Source organism: Manacus vitellinus, unplaced genomic scaffold, assembly GCF_001715985.3.
Source record: "Manacus vitellinus isolate BGI_N305 unplaced genomic scaffold, ASM171598v3 scaffold_3_pilon, whole genome shotgun sequence".
Taxonomy (NCBI): domain Eukaryota; kingdom Metazoa; phylum Chordata; class Aves; order Passeriformes; family Pipridae; genus Manacus; species Manacus vitellinus.
The window spans coordinates 46,532,813-46,556,484 of NW_021940535.1; the positions used below are offsets into that span (position 1 = coordinate 46,532,813).

The window sequence follows — 23,672 nt, forward strand, 5'->3', positions numbered from 1 at the left end:
TAATGCTTTGGGACTGTACAATCCACCACTTAAATTAGCAGGTTAGCACAGAAATAGTTTCTGAATTTATATTTCCCCTCCGTTGAAGGTTATATCTGTTTTATTGGCTGATGGACTGAGTCCTCCAGAACCTGCTCTCAGAATTATTCCTTGAGACAAGGGGACTGTAAAGCCCAGAGGAACTATTCATGCTCAGATGTGCCTCAGGATGATTTGGAGCTTTGCAAATCCCAGCCCTATCAGAGTATTTGCACAACAGCTAACTAATGCTGCTGTTAATGTTCACTTTTATCTTTTAATATGAGCACTTTCAGAATCACTGATATCCCATCCAATTCTTTCGATCAGCAGAAATATTCAGGGGTTTTAGGTTTGGGGATTTTTTGAAAGTAGACCAGCTATCCACATTTTTTCCTTAAATGTCTGTGTCCAGAGAGGTGAGAAAAGGCATTAAATCTTGTTAGAGTTCTTTTATAGGACTGTTAGGTGGTCTGGCTTTCAGCAGAATTTACAAAGTTACCTTTGCCTCCCAGGCAGTAGTTTATTTAGTAGGTGAGGAAGAGTGGATTTACTGGACAGTAAGAATTATCCACTGCATGACATTTTTTTTTTTGGATTAAAAAACGTCACATTTAGAACATCTTACTTTGTTGTTTTCTGCTTTTTATGGTGTTTCTATTAAATCTGCATAATAAATCTACAAAAATATGCTATGTGTTTTACTTACAGTTGAAGATTTACTTTTACTGTGTAATGTTTTGTGCTTCACACACTAGCAAAAGCAGAATACCACCACATACTTGTGTTAAAGTCTATATGCACTTTGCTTACTGGTCTTTATAATGCCTTACTTCCAGAAACAAACATCACAGCCTTTTATTTTCAAATCATATTTCTTCATTTTAAATAGCTGCCTTAAAAGCTTCCACATGCCTGTTAGCCACTAGGATAGGGAAGGACAGAGTGGACTGAGGGTGACTGGAACTGCATAGCTCTGTATTCCAGATGGAGTCAAATGGATACGAGAGCAATAAATTCAGAAGGTGAGTAGTGTGTGCTCCAGGACTGATCCCTGTCCACTAGATGCCACTATTACTGCTCTGAAATGAAAAAAAACTAAGGGACCACCGAGGAAAATAACCAAGGACTACGGAGATAAGCAAAATAAAATGGTAAAAAGGCTGTAAAAGTTGAGCAGGGGGGATTGCCCCCTCAGCAGACTGGACTCCACGGGGAGCTGGGGGGCTGCAGGGCAGCTCCCCCTGATTGCAAACAGCGGCTTCTCTGCCAAACCACTGCAGGGAGACTTGTGAGGATTTGCTGTTTGGAAGTGTTGGAGTCACACTTTCAAAGCACTGTATGAGAAGTGACGCTGCAGAAGCCACTGTTGCTCTATCTGTATGATCTCCACCTTACTTGTAAAGAGAATTTAAAAGTAGAGGTATAAATTATGAACAAATCTTTTTTAATAACTGGAATATTAAGAATGCATTGTTTGCTGAACAGCTTACTTGTAAATCTTGATTGTGGATTTGTGTGCTATATGTTCTGTAATAAGCCTCCTTGCAAACGACTTAATGTCTCCAAGGAACAGTAACATTTAATTCTTTTTTTTTTTTTTAATTTTTGAAAAAAGATTTTGAAAACAAATGCCATACTATGAGAAATAGCAGGGAGAGAAGAGTAAAATACTGTAACTGTCTCCTTCATACTTCCTAAAACATTTAGAGTCTGTGACCTTGAAGTCCAGCATCAATGGACTTTTGAGATGCAAATATTATGCTTCCCATTGGAAAAGGATTTAATCTCTCCAGTAGGCAACTCGGGCTCTAACTGTGCCTTATAAGCACTGACCTTTTCATTAGTCCTGGACTACTCTTGGATCTTACAGTACCTTAAACCACTAGCTGGGGGAAGGAGTGTGAAGTGATGTCCATATTCAGTGAGAAGAAAGAATTCTTTTCTTACAGAAGGTTAAGTTGCTGAAGAATGATGCCCATTGAAAACTCTGCAGAAACATTAGAGGAAGTTCTCTGGTTGACTGCAAGAGCACAAATCACGCAGGAAAAGGTGGCAGAAGTTGCCATTTGATACCCTATTGGCTCTGTGGATTTTCTGTTTTATATCATGACTCAGGAGCAAAGCACAGTGGATGCACCATGGGGCAAAACTTAGTTTTATGCACAGCTCTACTTTAGAATTTTTTAACAATTGTGAGGCAGTAAGGGGAAGGAAGCTGAAGTGTTGGTTGGCCCCTATGTGTGAGTACTGTTGCTGTGGGGAGAGCTGCCTCTTTTCTGGCTGCTGCACAAAGTTTGAGGAGCAGAAGAACCAGGTGCTTCAAAGCATCTGCTTGAAGGCTCCTTTGCAAAGGTCACTTGTCAGAGCCATGTGAAAATTTCACTGCATGTAGATCTAAATAATTAATGACTACACAACACAATCTTTTAATTTACATATATCAAGCTTTCAGCACCCTGCAGACAAACTCCAGCATCCTTACCAGTCTGCATAGCTTTGCTCAGTACCAAAAGATGATCAACAAGAACTCATTCTTTTTTTGCTGGTATTATTCAAAACTGTGCCAAGTCTTGGATGCATCTTAGTTTCAGTCATCAGATTAGCCATACTTAGTGGTTCCAGGATAGGATATGTTTCTCTTGCCAAGGACAGTTTATTATCCACTGATTTTTTTTTTTTTTGAAGGAAACACTACCTAAAAAGAATTTAATGAATCAGCTGCCCACAAATAGTGTTGCCTTCAAGGTGAAGGTTGTCATTCAATGCAAGCTTCCAAAGATTTTTTAGTACCTGTTAAGCACATGATGCCTGTCTGCCTTACCAAGTAAAAATGCTGACCCAACCAACTCTTCAAAACTGTTTCAAACTATAGGTTTTACATAATTCTGTACCTAGATGTCAGTCATGAATGCAATGTGGTACTTCCTCAGCAGGTAATAGAGGTCATAAATATGCACTAATTAATAAGAATGAGCATTAATAATGAATAATGATGGGCGTTTTCTGTTCTTTTCTAAACCTTTCTCAACAATCACACTTCCAGAACTTGTGTTTTGACTTGCTCATGGTTTAATCTATCAGTTGTAATTTTTTTCACTAGAATTTGATAAATACTCAATGTAAATACATCTACTATGCTCCAGGGTGTTGTCTTTAATAAAAGGGGTTTGTCTGCTACTATTTGAGGTCTTACTGGACACCTGAGTTAAGTAAATTTATGTATTTTAATCTTAGCATCTAACTTTGTAATATATAAATATTTGTCCAAATTCAAGATTTTAAATAAAAGCTTGTACAATTTTATGCTTGCATGTCTTCTCAAATGTTAAACCAAAACAGCCAAACAGATAAAGAAGCATCTCACTGCCTCCTTGGGTATACGGGTATATTATTCTTCTGTTTTAGTCTCTTCTTTGGAAACAAATGCAGAAGCTGTCTAAAAGTCAACATTAGCATGCTGTTAGCACAGATGTTTCCAGGTCTAAGTATAACTTATAAGACATTATTATGGAAATTTCAGACACTACTTTTTGCTAACAGCAAATGATAGCACTTTAACAGCAACCATATGTGTGTATTGATCGGTTGTCTCAACCTTCCCTCGCTCTGGGCGTGTGTAAAGAGCAGATGTCCTTTGCACAGCACATTCCTTCTCAGAACACAGTTTTAATGAAGGTTCAGTATGAACACACTCTCAACAGCTATAGGCAGGCAGAGCATGGCATTATTAAAACATCATTCATGCTTTGAACTTCCTCTGCCCTGTTACACTTACTGTAAAGCCCGGGAGCTTTTCCATTTTCAACAGCCCCACCTCACACCGTGCCCGAGGAGGGCACAGAAAGATGCACCATGTATTGACTCACAGTAAATATCACCCTGAGATTGGGACAGCTCATAGCAGACTAAGAGGGACAGTTCTGGAACATGAGCTGTAATTTAAGTAAAAATGGGGTTCGTGGTGACCCATAACCATTTCCAATTTTGGGCCACATCATGCCAAAGAGATTTCTTGAAAGGTAAAGAAGGGCACCTTTTACAATTTTTTCTTGGTAAAATGGGTCTTCCTTGCCTTTCCCCAGTCCCCGCTGCAGTCTGTGTAATTTCAAGAAAGTTTATTTAAAAGGTGCCCTGAAAATTGAATGCTCAACCTCAATTTAAGTCTTAAATCTTGCCTCAGAAACCTTCATAATGTAATAATTAAAAAAAAAAAAAAACACAAACCAAAATCAAACAAAATGACCCCAACCGTAAAACCAACCCAAGCAAATAGAAAAACCTAGGAAAATTCCTACTTTTTTTAGAAAAAGCAGCTGAACTATGAAATGCACTATTTGCATGACTCCAGTTCAACTGTAATCCCCAGTATAAAGATCCTCTGTATTTAAGAGCTGGTATTTGCCAACCCCTCCTTGGGGGCATCGCTCCGCTCCACTCTCCTCATGCTGCATTTAGCAGAGCTACTATTTGTGGTTGCAGCCTCTTCAAAGCTCATTGTGCCCATATTTCAAGTACAAAAGCCAAAGTAACTTGCAGTTTCTCCCTAAGCAGTCCCAGTGTTTTTGGATAGATTGTATAATGCAGCTCAGACTCATGTGCTAATTGTTAATTTTAGAATTCAAATAGGTTTTGTTCTATTCAAAGGAAGTAGGCTACAGGTTTCTGAAAACTCTAAGCTTAGGAAAAAGGGTCTGGTCTCTTTTAGAGTTTGTGAGTGAATTAGCTTTTGCATCCATGGAGATACCCTTAAATGATACTTAATACAAAAAACTCTAATTCGTACTTAATGTGTATGCTTTTCTGGACTCTAAAATAAGATTACAATTATTTTTAAGGTACATTATCTCAAAAAATTATGGAATATTACTTGTTTATATAAACATAGATTTTTTCCTAAGCCAGTAATGGTGGTATTCTGAACTGGAGCTCTCTATGTCAAGCTGTTTCATTTTGAACAATCTTGTTCCTAACACTGAAATGTTCTTCTATTCCTTTCTGAGTCAGAACCTTATTTATTCCTGTTATCCATCCATTTACAAGTGACTGATATTTATACACTTTGCTTATTTCCAACTGCAACAGATTTTTAAAAAGAGGGTTTTTTAATCTGCTGTTAGGCTGCTTTTTACATTATATGGCAGAAACCCAACCATATCTGTCTATGTGGTTTCCAAATTAAACTTAGTTTCCAATAGCAAAATTAGACTCAGATGTAGGTTTTTAATTTGGATTAACTTAATTTGGCAGTTATAAGTGACAGGAGGATTGGAAAGGCAAAGAAAGAAAAAGTTGGCTAATTTCAATGAGGTATTTGTGTATAACTGTGAGGGCTAATAATGCCCTTTTTCTGCATCCTGGTTTGGTTTATTTTCTTTTATGCCATTATTTGTGTTTAGTGAACAGCTGGGCCAGTAGTTCCCATTTGTAGTCCTTTAGCTCTGTGAAGTAGCACAGAAAGTAATGGACGCTTGCAAATTAATGCTTACCCTTATTTTCTGCTAATCTGGTGTAGCTCTCCTTTTGGAGCGTAGATGTAATATCAGAGCAGAAGTAATTACTGTGTTAAAACTAGGATTGCAGTAGAATATTTTGCTAATTAAACTTGTTGCATTTAAATTGCTTCCTTTGGATCACTATATAGAAGAGAACTATTTTGAACAATAAATGAAACCACTTTCTTTCTCAGAAACCCAGAATTGCAGATGGTCAGATTGTATGTGAAGCACCTAGGCTCTGAATTAGGCTTTTGTATGAAAGAGAGAAAGGTAATTTGAATGTTTGAACTCCCTGTTCCTCCCACACATACACAGGAAGCTTGCCTCAAAATGAACAATTCTCTAAATAAAGACTAATAAGAAGCTAAATTAATTAGAAGGTGTGATTTGAAAAGACATTGATGAGAAGAGTCTGTCATTTCAGACAAATGGAATGGAGCTAAATAAATTAGGCCACATTAATATCTCATTGTTCTGTGAGCAGCTTTCTTTTATTGCATTCATTAGAGGGTACTTCTTGAAATGAGCCTTTACTAGCCATTATGGATTCAGTTCTCATTTACCAATGCCTAACACACAACTCCTGCATTAAAAATGTTTCAGCAAATCCTCATAGTTTCTGCAAATTAATATTTATATTTCTGGATGCTGTGCTTTTCATCTGCAACATAGTAGGCATTGAACATTAAGTTTTTTTCCCACTGAATTGTCAGTAAAGGATTCTTACATCTAGAGAGTTGAGAAGCAAAAGTCTGAAAATACTTTATAAAATAAACTATATGCATAACTTGTACAATAGAATATTCCTACAACTAATATTCTTTCCAGTATTTATTTTGATAGAAAATATCCTGTCTCATGACTTCACTAGTCCTTTGATAGCTTTTTAAAGTGTCTTTTAAAAGGTTCCTTCAGCATATAATTAGGATCCATTGGAAATGCGCATCTCATCACACTGTTCTTCCTCTCAGAAAACAAAATGTATATTTTTCCTTTTCTTTTTCTCTCTCCTGCAGATGGAATATTTGGGAGATGTCAGCGAGTGCCAGTAATAGACATCTATAAATATGACATTTCACCCCCTGTTCTGCAGCATCTGAAGATCATCCTGGAGAAGCTCTCACACAGAGGTACAGTAAAAACTCTGGAGTGGGGTTAGATGCACTGGGGGTTAAAATTCTTTGTACTCCCTCTGAGGTGATGTCTCCAGAAGTTTTTGAACACAATGTATTTCAGGCCCTGCAGTGCAGACTTTATAAAAGTAAAAAGCCTTTGGACTCACTGAATCTGCCACAAAGTCCTGGGGAAGCAATTCCAGGAGAGGTACTTCCTCCCTATGCAGCACATGTCTGTGACTGACACTATACTAAAAAATTTTAGGGTCTGTGAATGCTGGTATTGTATAAAGAAATCAGCAGGAAGGAAAAGAAGTTTGTCAGGTACACTTTTGCCCCACAGTGTGTTTCAGGGTGTATGGGCAGAAAACACAGAACTTCCAGTTAGAGGGAAACAGTATTTAACTTTCAAGTGAATTCAGATAAGCAGAACTGCTCTGATTTCATTACAAATTGTATCTAGTCTGTTCCTTTTAATTTTTGTTCAGCTTTCCAAAGATAATCTCTGTGCACTTTCCAAAACCAGAAAGGATGTTCTAGCTTCTGAATGGCATAACTTGAACTAACAAATCAAAACTTGGATAAAGTGAAAGTCAATAAGGTGAACAAACCTTTTAGATACTAATACATGAGCTAAACCACTTGTACACAGCCACAGGACCAAGAAATCTTTGTATTCTAAATTTTTCCAAGAATATTGTTGGAATGGTTGATTTTGCACTTGCATCATCTGTGTGGATGTTTGTTTCTAAATACTTTCCAGTCACAATCTTGATTGCAAAGTAGGAATATTGTATTAAGATGATGTTAGTTCAATGATGAGAGAAAATTGATTTCTCAGAAGTTTGAGGCTATACTCAGGGACTGGACTTCTAGTTTGGAAATCACTGATTTAGAGGATTTAAAAATTTTCCAGGCATTTATTTCCGGTCCAGCAGCCCTTCCAAATGAGACAAACTCAGCAAAATTTGATTGTAGTAACTCCTGGCTGATTAACAGTCACATGTGAATAGTACTTGTGGCTCTTTCACTTGTCATTTTCTAAAGGCTAAGTAATGCAAGCAGATTTATGAAAATACTCTTTTGTCAGGGCAATACTGTGTGAGTGGAAAAAAATAGTATCTGGTCGCTTAATATAATGAGGAAGGTGAGGTGGGGGAAGCACTAAGTCACCTAAATTGGTATCTGAAGTGATCCTGCATGCATGGACAGGCAGCATCATTTACATCTCCTGACTATGGGTGGTGTGTACTATGTAAAGCTTCCTCCACGAGGATGTCAGAGGTAAGAGATCTGCAGGAGACTGATGTTCCTCTGAAGGGTCACATATAGCAGGTGATGGGATACCCTAGGTCATCTCAAAGGATGCTTACCTGTCTCTGTCTCCCTGCTTACCATAAGATTTTGGGTAGTGCAATGGAATTGTTGTAACTTCCCCCTACCAAGTGCTTCTCTGATAAATAAACCAACCCTTTCTAGGATCTTTGTTATCTTCAACCCACCTCTCTGAATTTAACTGTTGCAGAAAACTGCAGTATACTTCTTTTAAAGAAACTTGGACTCTTAAATTTGGTCTTGTCTCAAGAAACACACAGTTTGAAACCGTGGTAGAGAATAAAGGACTTTTGCTTTTATCCTTTTTTATTTGTGACATTTAGAGGTGCATACCCAAATGTGTATATGCTTTGAACTGATACAAAACTCTGCAAGCAGTTTTTGTGGCCTGTGGGTATCCCAGTGAAGGGAATCTTAAATATATCTGTGAAAGATAACAGAATGCTGGAATGCTTTTGCTCAAATGATTGATGTGATAAAATCACTCTTTTTTTTTTTTTTTTTTTTTACTCTCAGTATCTTGGCAAATTTTGTTTAGTGAGGACAGAAATATGGAAGGAGTAGAATCAATACAGGCTATCAGATTAATGGATTACTGACATCAGGTTGCTCAGACAAGATTCTGCTGTTTGCTGGTGCTATCAGATGTAATACATCCAGCCCTCAGGTCATGTTTTCTGGCTGTGATGGTCACTTGCAGTGTTAATGCTGTTCTCCTGCAAATTGTGTGCAACATGGGATGACCATTTCTGCAGTGTAGATAAGCAAGACATTGTCAAGACCATGCAAATATTTCAGGCAACCACCAAAAAGGGCTTCATTTTTTCTGAGATCTTATTTCCTTTAACTATGTAATACCCCATTCTTCTTACCATCTCCGAAATACTGTTGTCTAACTCATCTTGGTGTTGCCCACCTTCCCTGGAATGAAAAGGATAGGGGACAGCATCTGTTCTCTCCTTTTTGTAAAGAGCAGACAATTTTCTCTTGAAAGACTATATAGTAGGCCTTATGATTAGCAAAAAAATTCTTTTTTCTCCCCCTAGCAATAGTCTGTTTACATCTATTTCCATAGAATTTAAAAACAAAAACAATAGAAAACCTCACAAAATGTACTTCCTTTTTCTTCCCTATTTGCTGGTGGCTTGTAAGTGATACCTATATTTGAATTGTGGTCCAAACAGAAGAATGTCTGGTGAGATGTTATAAAACACAGGACAATGTGGTGTGAATAGTAAACAGAATTTGTGACTCTGCCAACTCAAAACATTTACTACAATAGGGAAGCATAGGACAGAGGCTTAGATGAGTGACACACCTGATGATAATCTGTTTAATAAAGGACTATGACTAAAATTGAATTCAGGTTTCATAATGATATAGTTTTTATGTCTTCTTTACACATTGAGTCTATCTTTGTCTACACTATCTACTAGTAGATTGATGATAGAAACGAATGCCTTGGAATATTAGATAGTTCTCTACGATGAAATGATCTATTAGCATTCAAATACCCTTGCTTATGGCATTTTCACTCCCACTGTCCTTGAAGCAGTCAAACCCTCAGGAAGAAGATTTTCTGAAGGTTCCATTTCTATAAGTGTGACTGTCTGTATGGGAAAAACCCTTCTCACCATTGCTGAAACACGATGAATCACTTTCCGAAGCTGGTGGTGCTATAGTTTATAATTTATAATAATTTGTGAGGAATTGAAACTTTTCTCATTGTCTGATAAACAGGACAGTCAGAAGGATGGGACTAAATAATTTGAAAAGGGAAATATTGGAAGTATCAGCATAGAGGGGTGAATGAGTAGTGCCTGAAGGAAAGGGAAATACTTATCCCTCTGGTTGGTCTTTTGCTCTTCTGCTTCACCTTGTCCAACTTGGAAGAAGATACTTCTTGGAGTGTACCAAGAATGATAAAACTATGCATTTCCTGGTTTGAGCTAAAATACAGAAAATATTTTTTTTCTTTACTTAAATGCATTCAATCGACTATAATTTTTTTTGTTTGTTTTCTTCTTGTCATGACAATATTATTGTAAAGGCAAAATGATCACACCACTGAGATTCTTAGCATGACTGTGGAATGGTTTCACATTGATTACGGACCTATAAACCATGAAAAACAGGATAGGAGGGCTAAACATGGGACATTATAACTCCAAGTATGAAGCATAAATAGTACTTGAATATCACCATAAGCAGTAATAAGGGAGAACAGTAGTATTTCTCGACCTGGTTACTCTAAGAGGCATTTACATTTGCTTCATAGAATAATTTCTGACCCCTGGTTAGAAACAGCACCATGATGATAACACGGTGCTAACTCTGTGAACGTGCAGCTGCCACAGCAATGAGCGTCACTTGGCAGAGGAGCTCGGAGATGGAGGCTGAAGGACACACCTCCTTAAAGGCATCAGAACAAGGATATTTGCAGAGGGTCACAACAAACCCCACCTGACACGGGATTCTGCCTCTGGGAGTGGGCACTACATGTTTGGAGAAAAAAACATAACGAAAGTCCAAGCGCACCTTTTGCAGTGCTCGTACCTTCTCAGCGTTATGTGCTTGGTGTCACACGGGTTAGGAGACAGAAGTCATATTTTTGTGTTTGCTGTGTGCTCTCTGGGCACTGTTTCTAGCGCAGTTTGACAGGACACTCTGTATTAGAAATAAACCTTGTTAGACTAATAATCAGTACTTCAGCTTCTGTCTTGTGTTTTAGTTAAAATGTAGCTACACTACAGCTATTGTCCCTTTAGTGCAGGAACCGTGCAGTGTGACTATTTGAAAAACAAAGCAGCTGAATATTTTTTTGGGGCTTTTTTATGTGACTTGGAATAATTCCTAAATAATTCCTCAGTATGCTTGCTGCTACTTAATTTTTGTGGTAACACCTTCTTGTTCAAAATGTTACTTTCAATGAAAGCAGTTTATTTCACTCTATTAAGAAAATCCTGCTTAAGGTATTCAAAAATCAACAGTGTTATTAAGAGAACAGTAGGATATGCTTTTAAATTCATGTAGCTTAAGTTGGTAAGACATTCTGGAGAGGCTCATGGGCTGTGGAAATTGGCAACAGATTTACAGACTATTTGAAAAAAACAACACTTTTTTCCTCTTACTTGATTTCTTTGCAACTCAGGAAGTTCTTGACAGGAAGAAAAAATTATTTGTCTGAAACTGATTTGAAGCAGTTAAGTGTAAGGTGATTAATATAACTTTGCTAGAAATAATTTTATATTCTTACAGCAAATTTGTTTAAAAAACTGAAGTGATTTACAATCAGTTAACTTGAAAATTGAAATGAATGTGACTTGTCACATACGGCTTGTGAATTACAAAAGGGTTGCTAAACATTTCTTTCAGTCAGGACTATTTTTCAAGGAAAAGTATCATTTGTTACTGCAGCAAAGGTAAGACTTGAAAGTAAACCTTTATAAGCTCAGTTTTGAAATAAACTTAAAAGGAATAATGCAGTTCTTGCACATATTTGTGAGCAGATTATCATATCATTATGGAGGTGTACAGAAAGCTGCAACCCAGAAAGGTAGGAGAAAACAGGTTTGTCTTTAAATTCAAATATTGATATAAATGAAGGCAAACTCTTCTTTTGGCAGAGAGCAGTGTGTTTACATCTGATTTCCTGGGCATCAGCTTGCTCCAGACATCTGTCTGTGAAGCAAATTCTTCTCCTAGATGGCTGCTGAAGCCAGGAATTGAAGCATAAGCCCCATGACGAGCTACAGTGGAGGAACTCAGCTGGGACTGGACATATTTACCTTCTCCTGGTATCACTGTCACGCTGCCTTAACTTTTTGGCTCAATGGACAAAAACGTGCTGAAAAGGTTGCAGAAAATTCCTGCCTTTGTTAAGTGCTAAAGCACCACTGACATTTTTTGGTCTTCAAAGACCTAAATAGAACTTCAGAAATCTAAGAACGAGTTTCAGTAAAAGCAAAAAGATTTATTTATAAAGCAGCAGAAAAAGTACACTTTGAAATCCTGTTTTAAACACCTGTGTGTTGCACAGCACAGAACTAAAAAAATTTTTTTTTTTTTTGGTTCCTTTTATGGTTGCTCTGCTTACCAGGCATGATCTGACATGGCATTGACTTGTTCTTTGCCATGTAATGTATTTGTGAGAAATGTTCTTTTCAGGAAATTGGTATTTAGCAAGAATACACTGGAATCATAAGAATTATAGGAGTGAAACAGATTCCATGTATCAGGGGAAAGATGCTAGAAAGTACAGAGGAAATATTTTTTAATATCTATATTTAGTTTTACCCGCATCCATAACACTGTTTTGTAAAGCTTTTTGATGCTGCAACATTTGAATAATGGGATTTTTTGAAGACATATATGTCATCCCAACAGCATCACATCCCTTTTGTTTAAAAAGAATGATCAATCTGAGCTTTTACTTGTGTTTTTGATAAAATAGCACATTAACTATTATGTTTGATAGAAAGGAGAAAAGGTCTGCATGTCTCCTTTGTGTCATGTTTCTGTCAACTAGCAGTGACAATTGTCAACTGGGATCAGGATGTATCAAGTTCTTTGTGGCCAAGGTAACTTTACAGCTCTTCTTCCAAGGGAAACATAGAAATTAGTGATAATATAATGCAAATATCAAAGACTACCGATCAATTCCTACATTGTTTCCTTTGTTTTGAAGATGTCTGTGGCACCTCATGGACTTTAACCTCTGCATTAATGTTTTGTCTTTCCCATGAAGCTCTCTGTGCTCTCTGTTTTGTGGTTTGTTCTCTTTCTGGCCTTTGAAATTTAGGGACTGTCTGTGTTTCTTCCTTCTATGGAAGAAGCAGCTCTGAACTTCATTCTTATTCTCTCATGGTAATTTAAAAAAAATTAGCACCTTCCAAGGGACCATTGGGCCAGGCAAACATTGGGTTTGAAGTGACATAGGTACATAATATGTTTTTAAAGCACACTTGAAAATGCAGCAATCAAACTGCAGTTCATTATCAGTTGTTCCCACACTCGGAATGCCAGCAAGTATCAATTCAAGCATGAGATTACTTCTTTAGCTGCTATATTCTCTAACAACGCTACTTTTGGAAACTGTGAGTAACAATATAGCATATCCAAACTAATTATGCCATTTTGTACCATTAATCTATAATTATAGTCCATTTACATATTCAACATAAGACTGTTTTTTTATCATTGCACTACCAGTGCTTTCTTCCTGATTTGTTTATAACTAGGGAATTTGTTTTCCTTTTATTTCTATATTCATTGCATTTCCTCATCTACAGCTTTTATCTTGACCTCCGTGGCCTCATGTTCTTTTAAGACATCGACTCTTAATGACGTATTTTTTAGGTTTTTAATAGGTACTCCAAATTCTGAAATGATTAGGCTTTTTCAAAATCATGATTTTAATCTTATTCATACGAAACCTCAACAGGAAGATCATGTCCCTCACACAATCACGGTATGATTGAAGCTTTACTTTGTTTTAGTGACAAGTGTGAATTCCTAAAAAAGTTATTTTTTCCATTTTTTGTGCAGAAAAAAAGATTGGGTTTTTATTTTCCGCTTAAGATGTTTTCACTCTTTGCCTCGTGGCTGTAGTAGAATGCTTCTGACAAATGTAGCAGTTTCTTGAAAAGGCTGAGTGATGTTAAATATGTATTTTAGTTCCACTTGTTCTTTCTTTCATGCTGGTTCCTAGCAAATACTCACTGTATTTCACAAGCTTCTCCTTCTGTTTTGTGTTGCCTGTACATATGTGTGTGGTCATGGAGAGACAGAGCAGTTCATGATAACAAAATGGTACTATGCCTTCAACACTTTCCATTGCTCAGTTTTTCTTGTGCAGCTTCTCACAGTTTTAAAATTACAAAAAAAAGACTTTCACCCCATTTTTAGCCTTTATTCTTGTTGCTGTCTGGTTTCTAATTAAGCCTTACACAGACCTGCACTACATTTTTAGCTAAAGAATTGCCGATCTTTTAGGAGGGCTTTGAATGTTCTTCCTGTTTGACTTGGCATGTGTCATACATACAGCTATTAAACTGATTTTTCTTTCTTTATCCCAGTTTGAGGTTGGGAGGGGGGAGGTTTGAATGCTGTATTATCACATTTCTTTATCATGGTCAGATGATTGATTTTCTTTTCCTTATTTTGCATGTGAGATACCCAACAACACAAAGTCTCTGACATAGAGAGACAGTGGAAGGCTCACGAGTCTGCAATATTGAGAAATTTACCTTTTTTTGTTCCTTTTTTTTTTTATTGCATTTGTGAACAGCCAACATTCCTGCCTGAGCATCTTCTAGTTGTTTGATACATTCCTGGAAAGATGTGCTGAGCCTTCAGGTGTTCCTTCATCCCTTCCTTAGAAGAGAGAGTAAGGAAATGAAAACACTTTAGCACTCCTGTTCAGCTTTTTCTAATAGTTTGATGAATTTCAGGTCTTTCCAGGTAAATTCTATGTTCATTTCTGATAATGTTATAGTTAGTGATGTTCAATATAGCATTAAACATTGAGCTTTTCATTTTTTGTAGTTATTAGGTTTTAGCTCATAGTCCCATTCAAGACATGGAAGGATTTAATACCAGCCAATACTGCAAAACTTTGTAAAGCCCCCTCCTAATTCAAAGGTCAGATATTTTGTTAACTCATACGCCTTTTGCCTTTGCAACTCTCCATGAGGTAGGTCTGTTTTCTGTAAAATTCCAGGTTTCCCATTTGATCAGAGTGTGAATATATAAACACAATACACTTCCAACACAGAAAGATACCTTCTTTCATCTCCTACATTTTCTGCCCCCCAATTTAGCTGGAGGCACAGCCCTTCCATGCCTCTGGGGGGGCTCCCTGCTGTTACCCTCTTGCCCACATCTCTGCATGGGAGCACCACACACCCAGTTTGGTTTCCTGCAGAGACCTGAGCCCATTGCTCGCCCTGCGGAGCCCTCCTGAATCTTTGCTTCCCTTCCCTCTGGGGTAGCTGCCTGGCAGCATTCCCACTGGCAGATTCCCAACCCCTCCATCTCCTCCAGGTTTCTTGCTCCTCCCACAAGCTTTCTTTCCATGCAGCTCGTTCATGGAGTGCCAGTAATTTCTCATCCAGGAGAAGGGCTGGTGCAATATGCTTGTGCTAGGTGACCCCTTGGGCCTCTTCCCCTTAATCTCCTACTGGTATCTCCTGTAGTTTTTCTTCAAAAAAAAAAAAAGAAAAATTTTAAAGGTTTGGACGTTTCATCTTTAAATGATAATACTTTGAGTCTTCAAATCATATTTGATACTCGTCATCCATAAATTTCTAACCTGATAGACTGATTATATTTACTCTAATTTCAGAAATACTCTAAATTTCCTAACAGTAATGAGTATCATCATGCACTGAAAGTATTTGCTAAGGTCAGTTCTGTGTGACTTGGGCCACAGAAAAAGAAACTGATTAAAAAAAAAAAATTCATTAAAATAAAAATCATTCACCTTAACACTCCATAAAATATTTATGAATAGTGAATACTTCTACAGAAGTCAGAAATGAATTGCAAACAATTTATAAATATAAAAAGGGTTAAACTCTCCACCTAATGAAATCATAATAAATAAGTCAATCAGCCCTACATAGAATGGAAAATGCATTATCATATGTTTTGGGTTATAGTTCTGGTATTAACAACAGTCCTCATTGAAAACTGCAAGACTGGGCATTAGCATGTGTTTGCATATATGTGGGAGAGACAATGATAAAATATTCTTCCCTTTTCTTCCATCAAAGTGAGCTTTGTTTGGACATTGCCTGCAGGCCTGAGCAGAGGGCAGTGAATCCTCAGAAAGAAAGACCCTAAATTTAAGTCTAAAATTAAAATGTTCATCAGCACTGAAAACTTCTTACTACCCATCTTATTAACCCATGAGGTAATTCTACCAGTCAATAAATAAAAATGGAATGTGGCCCTCAGTGGTAGTTGCTTAAACTGAGAGAATTTTCTTTAAGCTGAGAATAACCTTAGAAAGACTGGATAAAAAAATCAATTCAGAAATGAGAAAAATACTCTTGAACCCATCTTGTCATAACTCAGCTTTTTCTCCCTTGTGGGTAGTGCAAAACCTGTCTGCTTTTAAATTTTAATTAAAACTTAGATTAGTTATGATCATCTAATCTTTCCTTTGCACTGCAGTGTCTGATCACTGCATATAAGTATCCAAAGTTTAATCTTCTTCTAGTCCTCTCAGATTTGACAGTCTAATTAAGTACTCAACTTTAGCACTTAGTATATAAGAAATCCCACTTCATGATTCGATTAGATTTTAGATAAAATTGGTCACTTACCTGTTCTGCTAAAATATTTCTGTATGATTTTATTGTTTCATCTTGGTACTTCATTCAGCTCCTTTAGGAACCAACAGATTTCCTTCCTGCATTATGCCAAAAAACTATGTGAAGGCTCAGCCTACCGTTGGCAGTAAAGCATTACTGGCATTTTACTGGGCTGTCTTAAAGACATTGCTTCAGTGTCAAAATTAGTATAGAAAAATATGTGAACATACAAACATTGTTTCTAAGAGTGGTGGCTCATTGTTTATAAAATCCACTGTGTTTTTCTCCCCAGGGTATGGTGACTGAACAACGTGTGCGTAGATCTCTGTTATTTCTTGCACACGACTTTGCCCTTCTCTCTGTTGGCCTGTTCTTTACTTCTCTTCTGTAACCCCGCACCTCACCCCGGGTTCCTTGTGACTAATTGTTTTCCATTGAACTTTGAGAAGAGATGACATTCATCTCTTATTCTTAGGTCAGCAGCTAATCAACACAGAGAACTCTAGGACAAGCCTACTGTTTCTGTTAAGGAAGTGGCTCTTTATCCTTATGCCAGTTTGTTCAATGTGTGGGCAGGTGATCCACATTCTGGTAATGTCAGCACTTGTTAGGTGGATGAAGATGTTATTTCAATTGCTCTTACAATTTTGTTGATAGCAGGCTTACATTTGCTCTGTGGGGGCCATCTTGAACCAATATAAATATTCAAGAGGTTGCAAATTTGCAAAACTGTTAATCCTCTACCCCTTCACTTCCCATCCCATGCCATGCCATTTCTCCTACTACATTCCATCCCATTTTCCTGGCCACATCCTATCCCATTCTTAATGACACTGAGTTCCAAGACAGTCCTTCGAGCACTTTGCCACCCTGGACTGATTCTGCAGCTGCTGAACCCAAACTGTGAGCTCTGATGGTGTGGATGGCCCCAGCTCACATAGACAGGCCTCTGCAGCCTCTCTCTTGTGGGGATCTTTGGAAACAGTAGAGAAACAAGTGCTTTTAGGGTTTGAATTCAGACAACTGTAGGATGAAGGGAATCATGTGCTAGATTTCTCTCTCCATATTTCTTGGCTCTCCACTGGCTGGGGAGTCAGGAGCTGATTACCTCTGCTCTTTCATACAGCCACGTGAATTTGGTCTCACTGAATGCAGTATTTAAATTCATGCTACAGGCCCTGGGGGGAGGTGTTTAGAGGAATTCATTTGTGCTTTAAGGATAAGTAGGTCCTGGTACAGCTTTGATAGTCTCACACAGGCTGAACAGAACCTGAGAAACTATTTCAAATTCCCAGTGCCAAGGTCACTGAAAAAAAATTTCAACTTTGCTGCAGTTTGCCCTGGCCCATACTCTTGCAACATTTAAATTGGTTTTTTTCTGAAATCCTCTGGGCACTCATCAGTTATCCATGTAGCAGCATAAACTAATCACTGCTCAAATTCTGACCTTTGTTGAATAGCAGGGGCTCAGGCAATTTCTAATCCTGCTGTGTTATTTTGGCATAAACTTCTTTGTGCAATTTATGCTAGAATAGATCCTAGTTTTATCTTGAACTTAACTTTGACAGATCATGGTACAGGTCCTTCCCTGACAACTGATGATATGAACTTATCTTCACTGGAAGGTAGTTCAGCTTTTAGCCTTGAGAACATTCCTGTGATCTTAAATTTTCAATTATTTTTTTGCTTCACCACTTCTCTTTAAACTAGGGACAAGATAAACCTGTTTACATGTCTTTAATTTTCTAGTGACTATACCATGTAGTATTATTTTTCATTTTTCTTAAAACAGTGCTTTAAAACTATGCAGTAGATCAACTTGGATCTTTTGGAAAATTTGTCTTTTTTTGGGGAAAAAAAGCTATTGTACCTCTATAAATTTCACAAATGCTGTGGTAGCAGATTTGTTGGAATAGTCAAACTGCAATGTTTTTCATCTTACAAAGAAAGTGGGTCGGGAATGTCCTTATTTGATATTGGTTTATTAATTTCAAAATACAGCACCTATCTTTGTTTCTACTAGTCATTCCTTGCTGAGGCTACTGAAAGCATCAATTTTTGTAGTAAAACCTGCCATTTTAGAGGCTTTCACCTCCCTGCTGTTTTACTGAGCAAGTGGCAGCTGAGGGGGGGTGATGCCGAGGAGGAAATGGCATTGATTTTCTAATGTTGCCATACAGGAGTATTTTGAGATGTTCCTCTTTATTTTAATTTTTCTTTTTCAAGGATTCAAAAAAAAATAGATGAAAAATACTCAGAATTTCAAGTCTGGGATGGTGGAATCAAAGCATGCCTGAAAAAAAATGTATTTATTTTCTGGAGGATCTGTGCTAAGACACTGGATGTCTGGGTGAACTGCCTGTTTCAGGCTGAGTCTTACTTTGGTATGGCCACCTAGGGTTTGAGAGATTAAAGGGCAAGAATTAAGAGCCCTTGGTTTCCTTCATGGATGACTGCACAACAGGCCAACAAGCTCTTCATTTAATTTGAAACTTCTTACAGAAGTGTAACAATGTTTTTTTCTGGAAAGCAAAATATCATTAAGTCAATATGACTTTTTGCTATTGTGCTTCCAATGACTAATACAATACACTGCAATAACAAGGTATAATTGCAGTAGCTTTATTTATTTTTCACAGATATTGTTTTATCTATTTTTAAGATTATTTTTAAACTAATTTTTCTTTTAAAATTTACACCTGTATAAATAATTTCCCAAATGTATCTACATAAAGATCTGACCAGCTGACTCTGTGTCCTCTGACAATGTACTTAGGTAAGCTGGTTTTACAGGTAATTCTAGGTATGAAAATCAGGTATGATTGCAGAAACCAGGTGAAACCTTTTATATGTGTCAGAGCTTTTATAACCTTTCATAGGAGCTTCCAAAACATCCGTCACCTGCACAGATGCAACAACTTTAGTGGTACAATGAAGAGCGAGCAGCAGGTGGAGCATGAGTATTGATTTTGTCACTGCAGGACTTTGAATCCCACAAAGCAGAATTTAAACAAAATGCAGGAGACCTGAGAGTAGTGTCACCAGTTCTGAGATGGGAAAAAGTATCCTGAGGCTATTATCCCTGTTAAAAATGGTAGTGTGGACTTAGCATTTTCTTCCTGGTGGTGCTTGATGTATTACTCAATACTCTGAATAACGAGTCTTATTTTTTTCCATGTGCTCTTTCAATTTATGGAGGATTCATCAGGTGTCTCTGTCTACTTTTGAAAGAAAGATTACTGATCTGGGCTTGAATCACAGATATATAGAGAATAATCAACAATCAGTCTCCTTACCTGCTTTGCTAGGGTGCTGATTAATGGATTTAAATTCAGTATTTCTGGATTTAGTTCTCATGTTAAGCACAGTCTGTTGTTGCACAAGTGATATTTGCGTTCTTTAAGATTCGTGAAATGCATACTGCAGCTCCTATAAATATGAGAATTAAGGACCTTCAGGTCAAATTACATGGGATCCTCCATTTCCAGGCTGCAGAATTGCTCAACATTTTTCTTTTGAGTTAGTTAGGCAATAAAAAGTCAATCATTGCAGAGTGTGTGTGTGTTTATAGGCTGCTGTACCTTGGAGGGAAGCTACATTTTATCAGTGGGCTTGATGTAGTCAGGCCATGCATTCATTCCAACAGAACCGGCTTTATACCACACCAGTTAAGGTTACCTGGCTCTTTGTGCCAGTAATTTAGTTCTCAAGTCATGGCTTTAGAAATGTGAAAACAACATTCTCAACCTCAGTAATAATTTTCATTAACCTTTGTATCTGTTTGCGTTGTTCACAAGTTAAAGATGGAGGGTCATTGAAACTTTGGCTCTTTTCTTCAGTTGTCCACCTTTACATTCTGTGTTTCTGATACTGAGCAACGGGGCTCTTCAAAGGGAGTCTGAACCGCTTGAGAGACTCATTTCTGTTTGTCTGCCCTACTTCACATGGGGTTCAGAACAGAATCCAACTTCTTTTTATGTATTGGCAAAGCTGGGAGAAGACTTTGTCAGAAGATACCTGGAAGATGCAAAAAGCACAGTCCCATCCTGTATCTGGCTTTTTTGGTTCCAGATGAGCCTTGTCTGAAATCAGATTTTGTTGACATTACCCCGTGGCAACAAAACACCATCTTTAATTTTTACATTTGTCCTGCCCTTCCCTCTTAAGCCATTATGTCTGCTAGCATATTTCTGCAGACTGAAATAAAAGATCCAGAAGCAATTGTCTGGTTTAGCCAGCTAACAAGTCTGGATAGGTGTAAAAACCCATTGCTCTGGGCTGGTAAATGATGAAGTGCAGTGTTAGCTCACTCAAGTGATTCGTCTGGCTGAACATCCTCTGACAGTGATGGGCAGCAGATATTTAGGGATAGAGGGAAGGAGTGCAAGATACCAAGCAAGCACGGAATAAGCTTTTCCCTTGTATAACTTCTGACATTCAGAGGTTTTAGGGACTTCACAGTTCTTGTATTTTACTATGGAAAAACTACTTGGAACAGAGAGAAGCAACTAAAAACTGGTGTTAAAGCAAAGAAGCCATGATTTGATGAAGTAGGAGGAAAGCTGAGTGATAATTGGATCTTGTCAGCACAGGGTTTCCCTTAAAAGTCCTTTGTAGAGCAGCGATAGTCAATCTCTGACATTCAGTCTCTGAATATTAAAAGCATGGTTTTGGGGTATTGTCTTTCCTCAAGCAAAAAATCCTTATCATTCATAGTGATTCTTGAGTCCTCGAAGAAAATAGTGCAGCACATTTCTGGGACAGGTGTCCTGTTTTTCATTAAAATAACTTCTACAACAGTTAATAGTTTCTTCTCTTGGCCAGGGCTTCCAGAGCTCATTGTGAACACCCCATGGCATCCCTCAAAGGAGCCTGAATTACTCTGAAGTAAAGTCATAGCTGAAAAAAGTTCTGCATTTCCAAGGACAAATATTGCACTGGTGCCAGAGCCCAGGGAGAGCGCACTACTCCTCCACCCACTGCACCAGAGGAAACTTTCTCCTCAATTGTAATTACTGCAGTATGACGTAAATGAAACCTGGATCTAGTATTTTTATCCTAATGCTTTTTTTTTTTACCAGGAGTAAAGGCTGGTTTTCTTAATAAATAAATAAACTTAACTGGTTTCTTGAAGTCAGGTTTTAAGTGATGATATGCACAATAGGGATATGTTTCATAGGAGACTTGCTTTAGGTTTTCACAATAACAGGCCATCGGCCACTGTCTCCTATCCCATCATCACTTTTTGGGATATCACATGGATACTTCCCCAGTATCTTCTGTGTTCTTAGTTTGGCTGTATCACCACTGATTCTCATTATGAATTTTTCATACATCATATGTTTGTGCTTTTAATGGAAAGGGAAAACACCAGCACCTTCTGGATTGGGCATGGAAACAGATGAACTAATTTCACTGAAATGATGATGATGTGGAAAAGTACAAGAAAGTTTAAGAGCAAAAATGAATCTGCCATGGATCCATTCCAAATCCTGTTTTGGCAGCCCAAGATTAACTGTGGTCCAGCTGTGGAAAGAACCCAATTATTTGCCCCTTAATCTTTTGCAAACTGAGTTCCTGGAAGCTGCATTCCATCTGCCTTGAAATCTGTGTCTTGGCTTATTTTTCACTAAGAAATGCTGCAGCCTCTAAGGATGGACAGCTTTGGGATTCAGAGTGACTATGCCATATGATACATCATTTGACTGTTAGGAAAGCTGTTTCTTTATGGAAAGTATACTTAGTAGATAATCTAATAGGTCCATTTACCCTTTAATTTCTTACATTGCTGTTAATTAGTATCAAATTCTGGCTGCATTGAAACACTACTGTTGGCCCCATTTCCCATTGCTGTCTCTGGGATCAAGCTTCATTTTTCAATGTTCTGTAGTGAATTTCCATTACTCTGGGAAAAAATAGTATTTTTTACTACACCAAAAAATTGGATTGTTTTCCTTTCTATATTTTTTTCTTTCTTTATGGAAGCAGTGTCAAGGCTGATGTTAAGGGAGAATTTTTGGGGAGCTTAATAGTAGCAGGAAAGCAGTGCTGTGATCCTGCCAGAAAAAGAGTGCCAGTGTACTCTAGATGCCTCCCCAGAACAGTTTATAAGGATCTGGGCTAACTGTGTCTTCCTTACATATATTCTCCTTGTGATCATTTCTAAGGGGTGTTATTTTGGACAAGATCCCTTTTTAAGGCACTTTTGAGTTATCCCCTCATTCTTAAGAAAGCTGACTACCTGTAGTAAGTATAAGCAGGTGCTCTTCTAGAAGTATTTTCATCCGATTTTTGCGCTATGAATTTTTGAGGAAGCTGAGCCCACTGATGAACAGCACTTGCTGCTGGCATGCTCTGTCTCAGCTCTGCTAAGAGAAATGATAGAGAACGTGGCATCAATTCACTTGATGCTGCCCCCAGCAGAGCAGGCACATCTGGAAGGAAGATGCTTTGTGCTCAGGAGTGTTAAGGGTCTCTCTCCCTTATTCTCAGAGTTGTCAAAAATGTTCCAGGATCTCCTAAAAACATGTTGTCAGACAAATAATGCAGAACTGAATTAGTTTGACTATTTTCCTTCTGTGTTCCTGTTGAAGAAGCAGGTTCATCTAAATGAGGCAGCATAAACACGAAGCAGAGTGTTTGGGCTTAATGTTACAATTTATGAAAAAAACGTTAACTGTCAAAGACTTAAAAGGTTCAGCATCTGCTGTATCACATACTGCCAGCCTCTGTGGGGGAATAAGGGCAGCACATTCCAGAAAAGCAGCAATAAGATAAAGGCACCAGTGAAGTTAGAATCCTTCCTTTGTATCTAGGAAAGTTTGCACTTAAGACAAACAAATCACTGAGCACATCTATTCCAATCCTCCTCCATTTTTAAGGCTTTCATGCATTTAAAAGTTGTCGTTTTGTTGGGGGGTTTTCTTGTTTTTATATTACAATCAAATCTGAGCACCTTTTAATTTTCAGTATTTGTGTTCTCTATCTCTGGTTGATAAAGAATTAATGTTATCCTCATTTCACAGATGGGCCACAAAGGACTAAAGGGTCAGGTTCACAGAGATATGTAAATATTTACATTTAAATTTATTTCAGTAGCAAGTCTCCTGCCTACATAAGATGTTTAAATATGTTTTTGGTCATGGACCTTAGTGATTAGCTGAGATTTTACAGGAAATCAGTAGTGACACAGAGATCTGAACCCTTTAGTGTTCTTTGAGTTCATCTCTTTTTGCTGTGTGCTTGCTGGGATTACGTGAAGTCTAAGCCTCCATTCTCACCAAGCTGGTTTTAGCATAATGGGACAGAGGTAGAGAAAGCTGCTTTGATAGCTGTTTGCCTTGGGCTTTATAAAACAGAATTGACTTTAAAAAGGCATTTACAAGTGA

The 23,672-nt window shown here is 37.7% G+C and overlaps 1 protein-coding gene across 1 annotated transcript in view; it reads left to right on the forward strand.

Moving 5' to 3' along the window:
• PTPRN2 (protein tyrosine phosphatase receptor type N2) overlaps window positions 1–23,672 on the forward strand; it is a 642,799-nt gene that overhangs the window by 154,422 nt on the left and 464,705 nt on the right. The window contains exon 4 of the mRNA XM_029961907.1: window positions 6,533–6,646. Coding sequence (XP_029817767.1) covers window positions 6,533–6,646 — 114 coding nt within the window. The remainder of the gene's footprint in view (window positions 1–6,532; window positions 6,647–23,672) is intronic.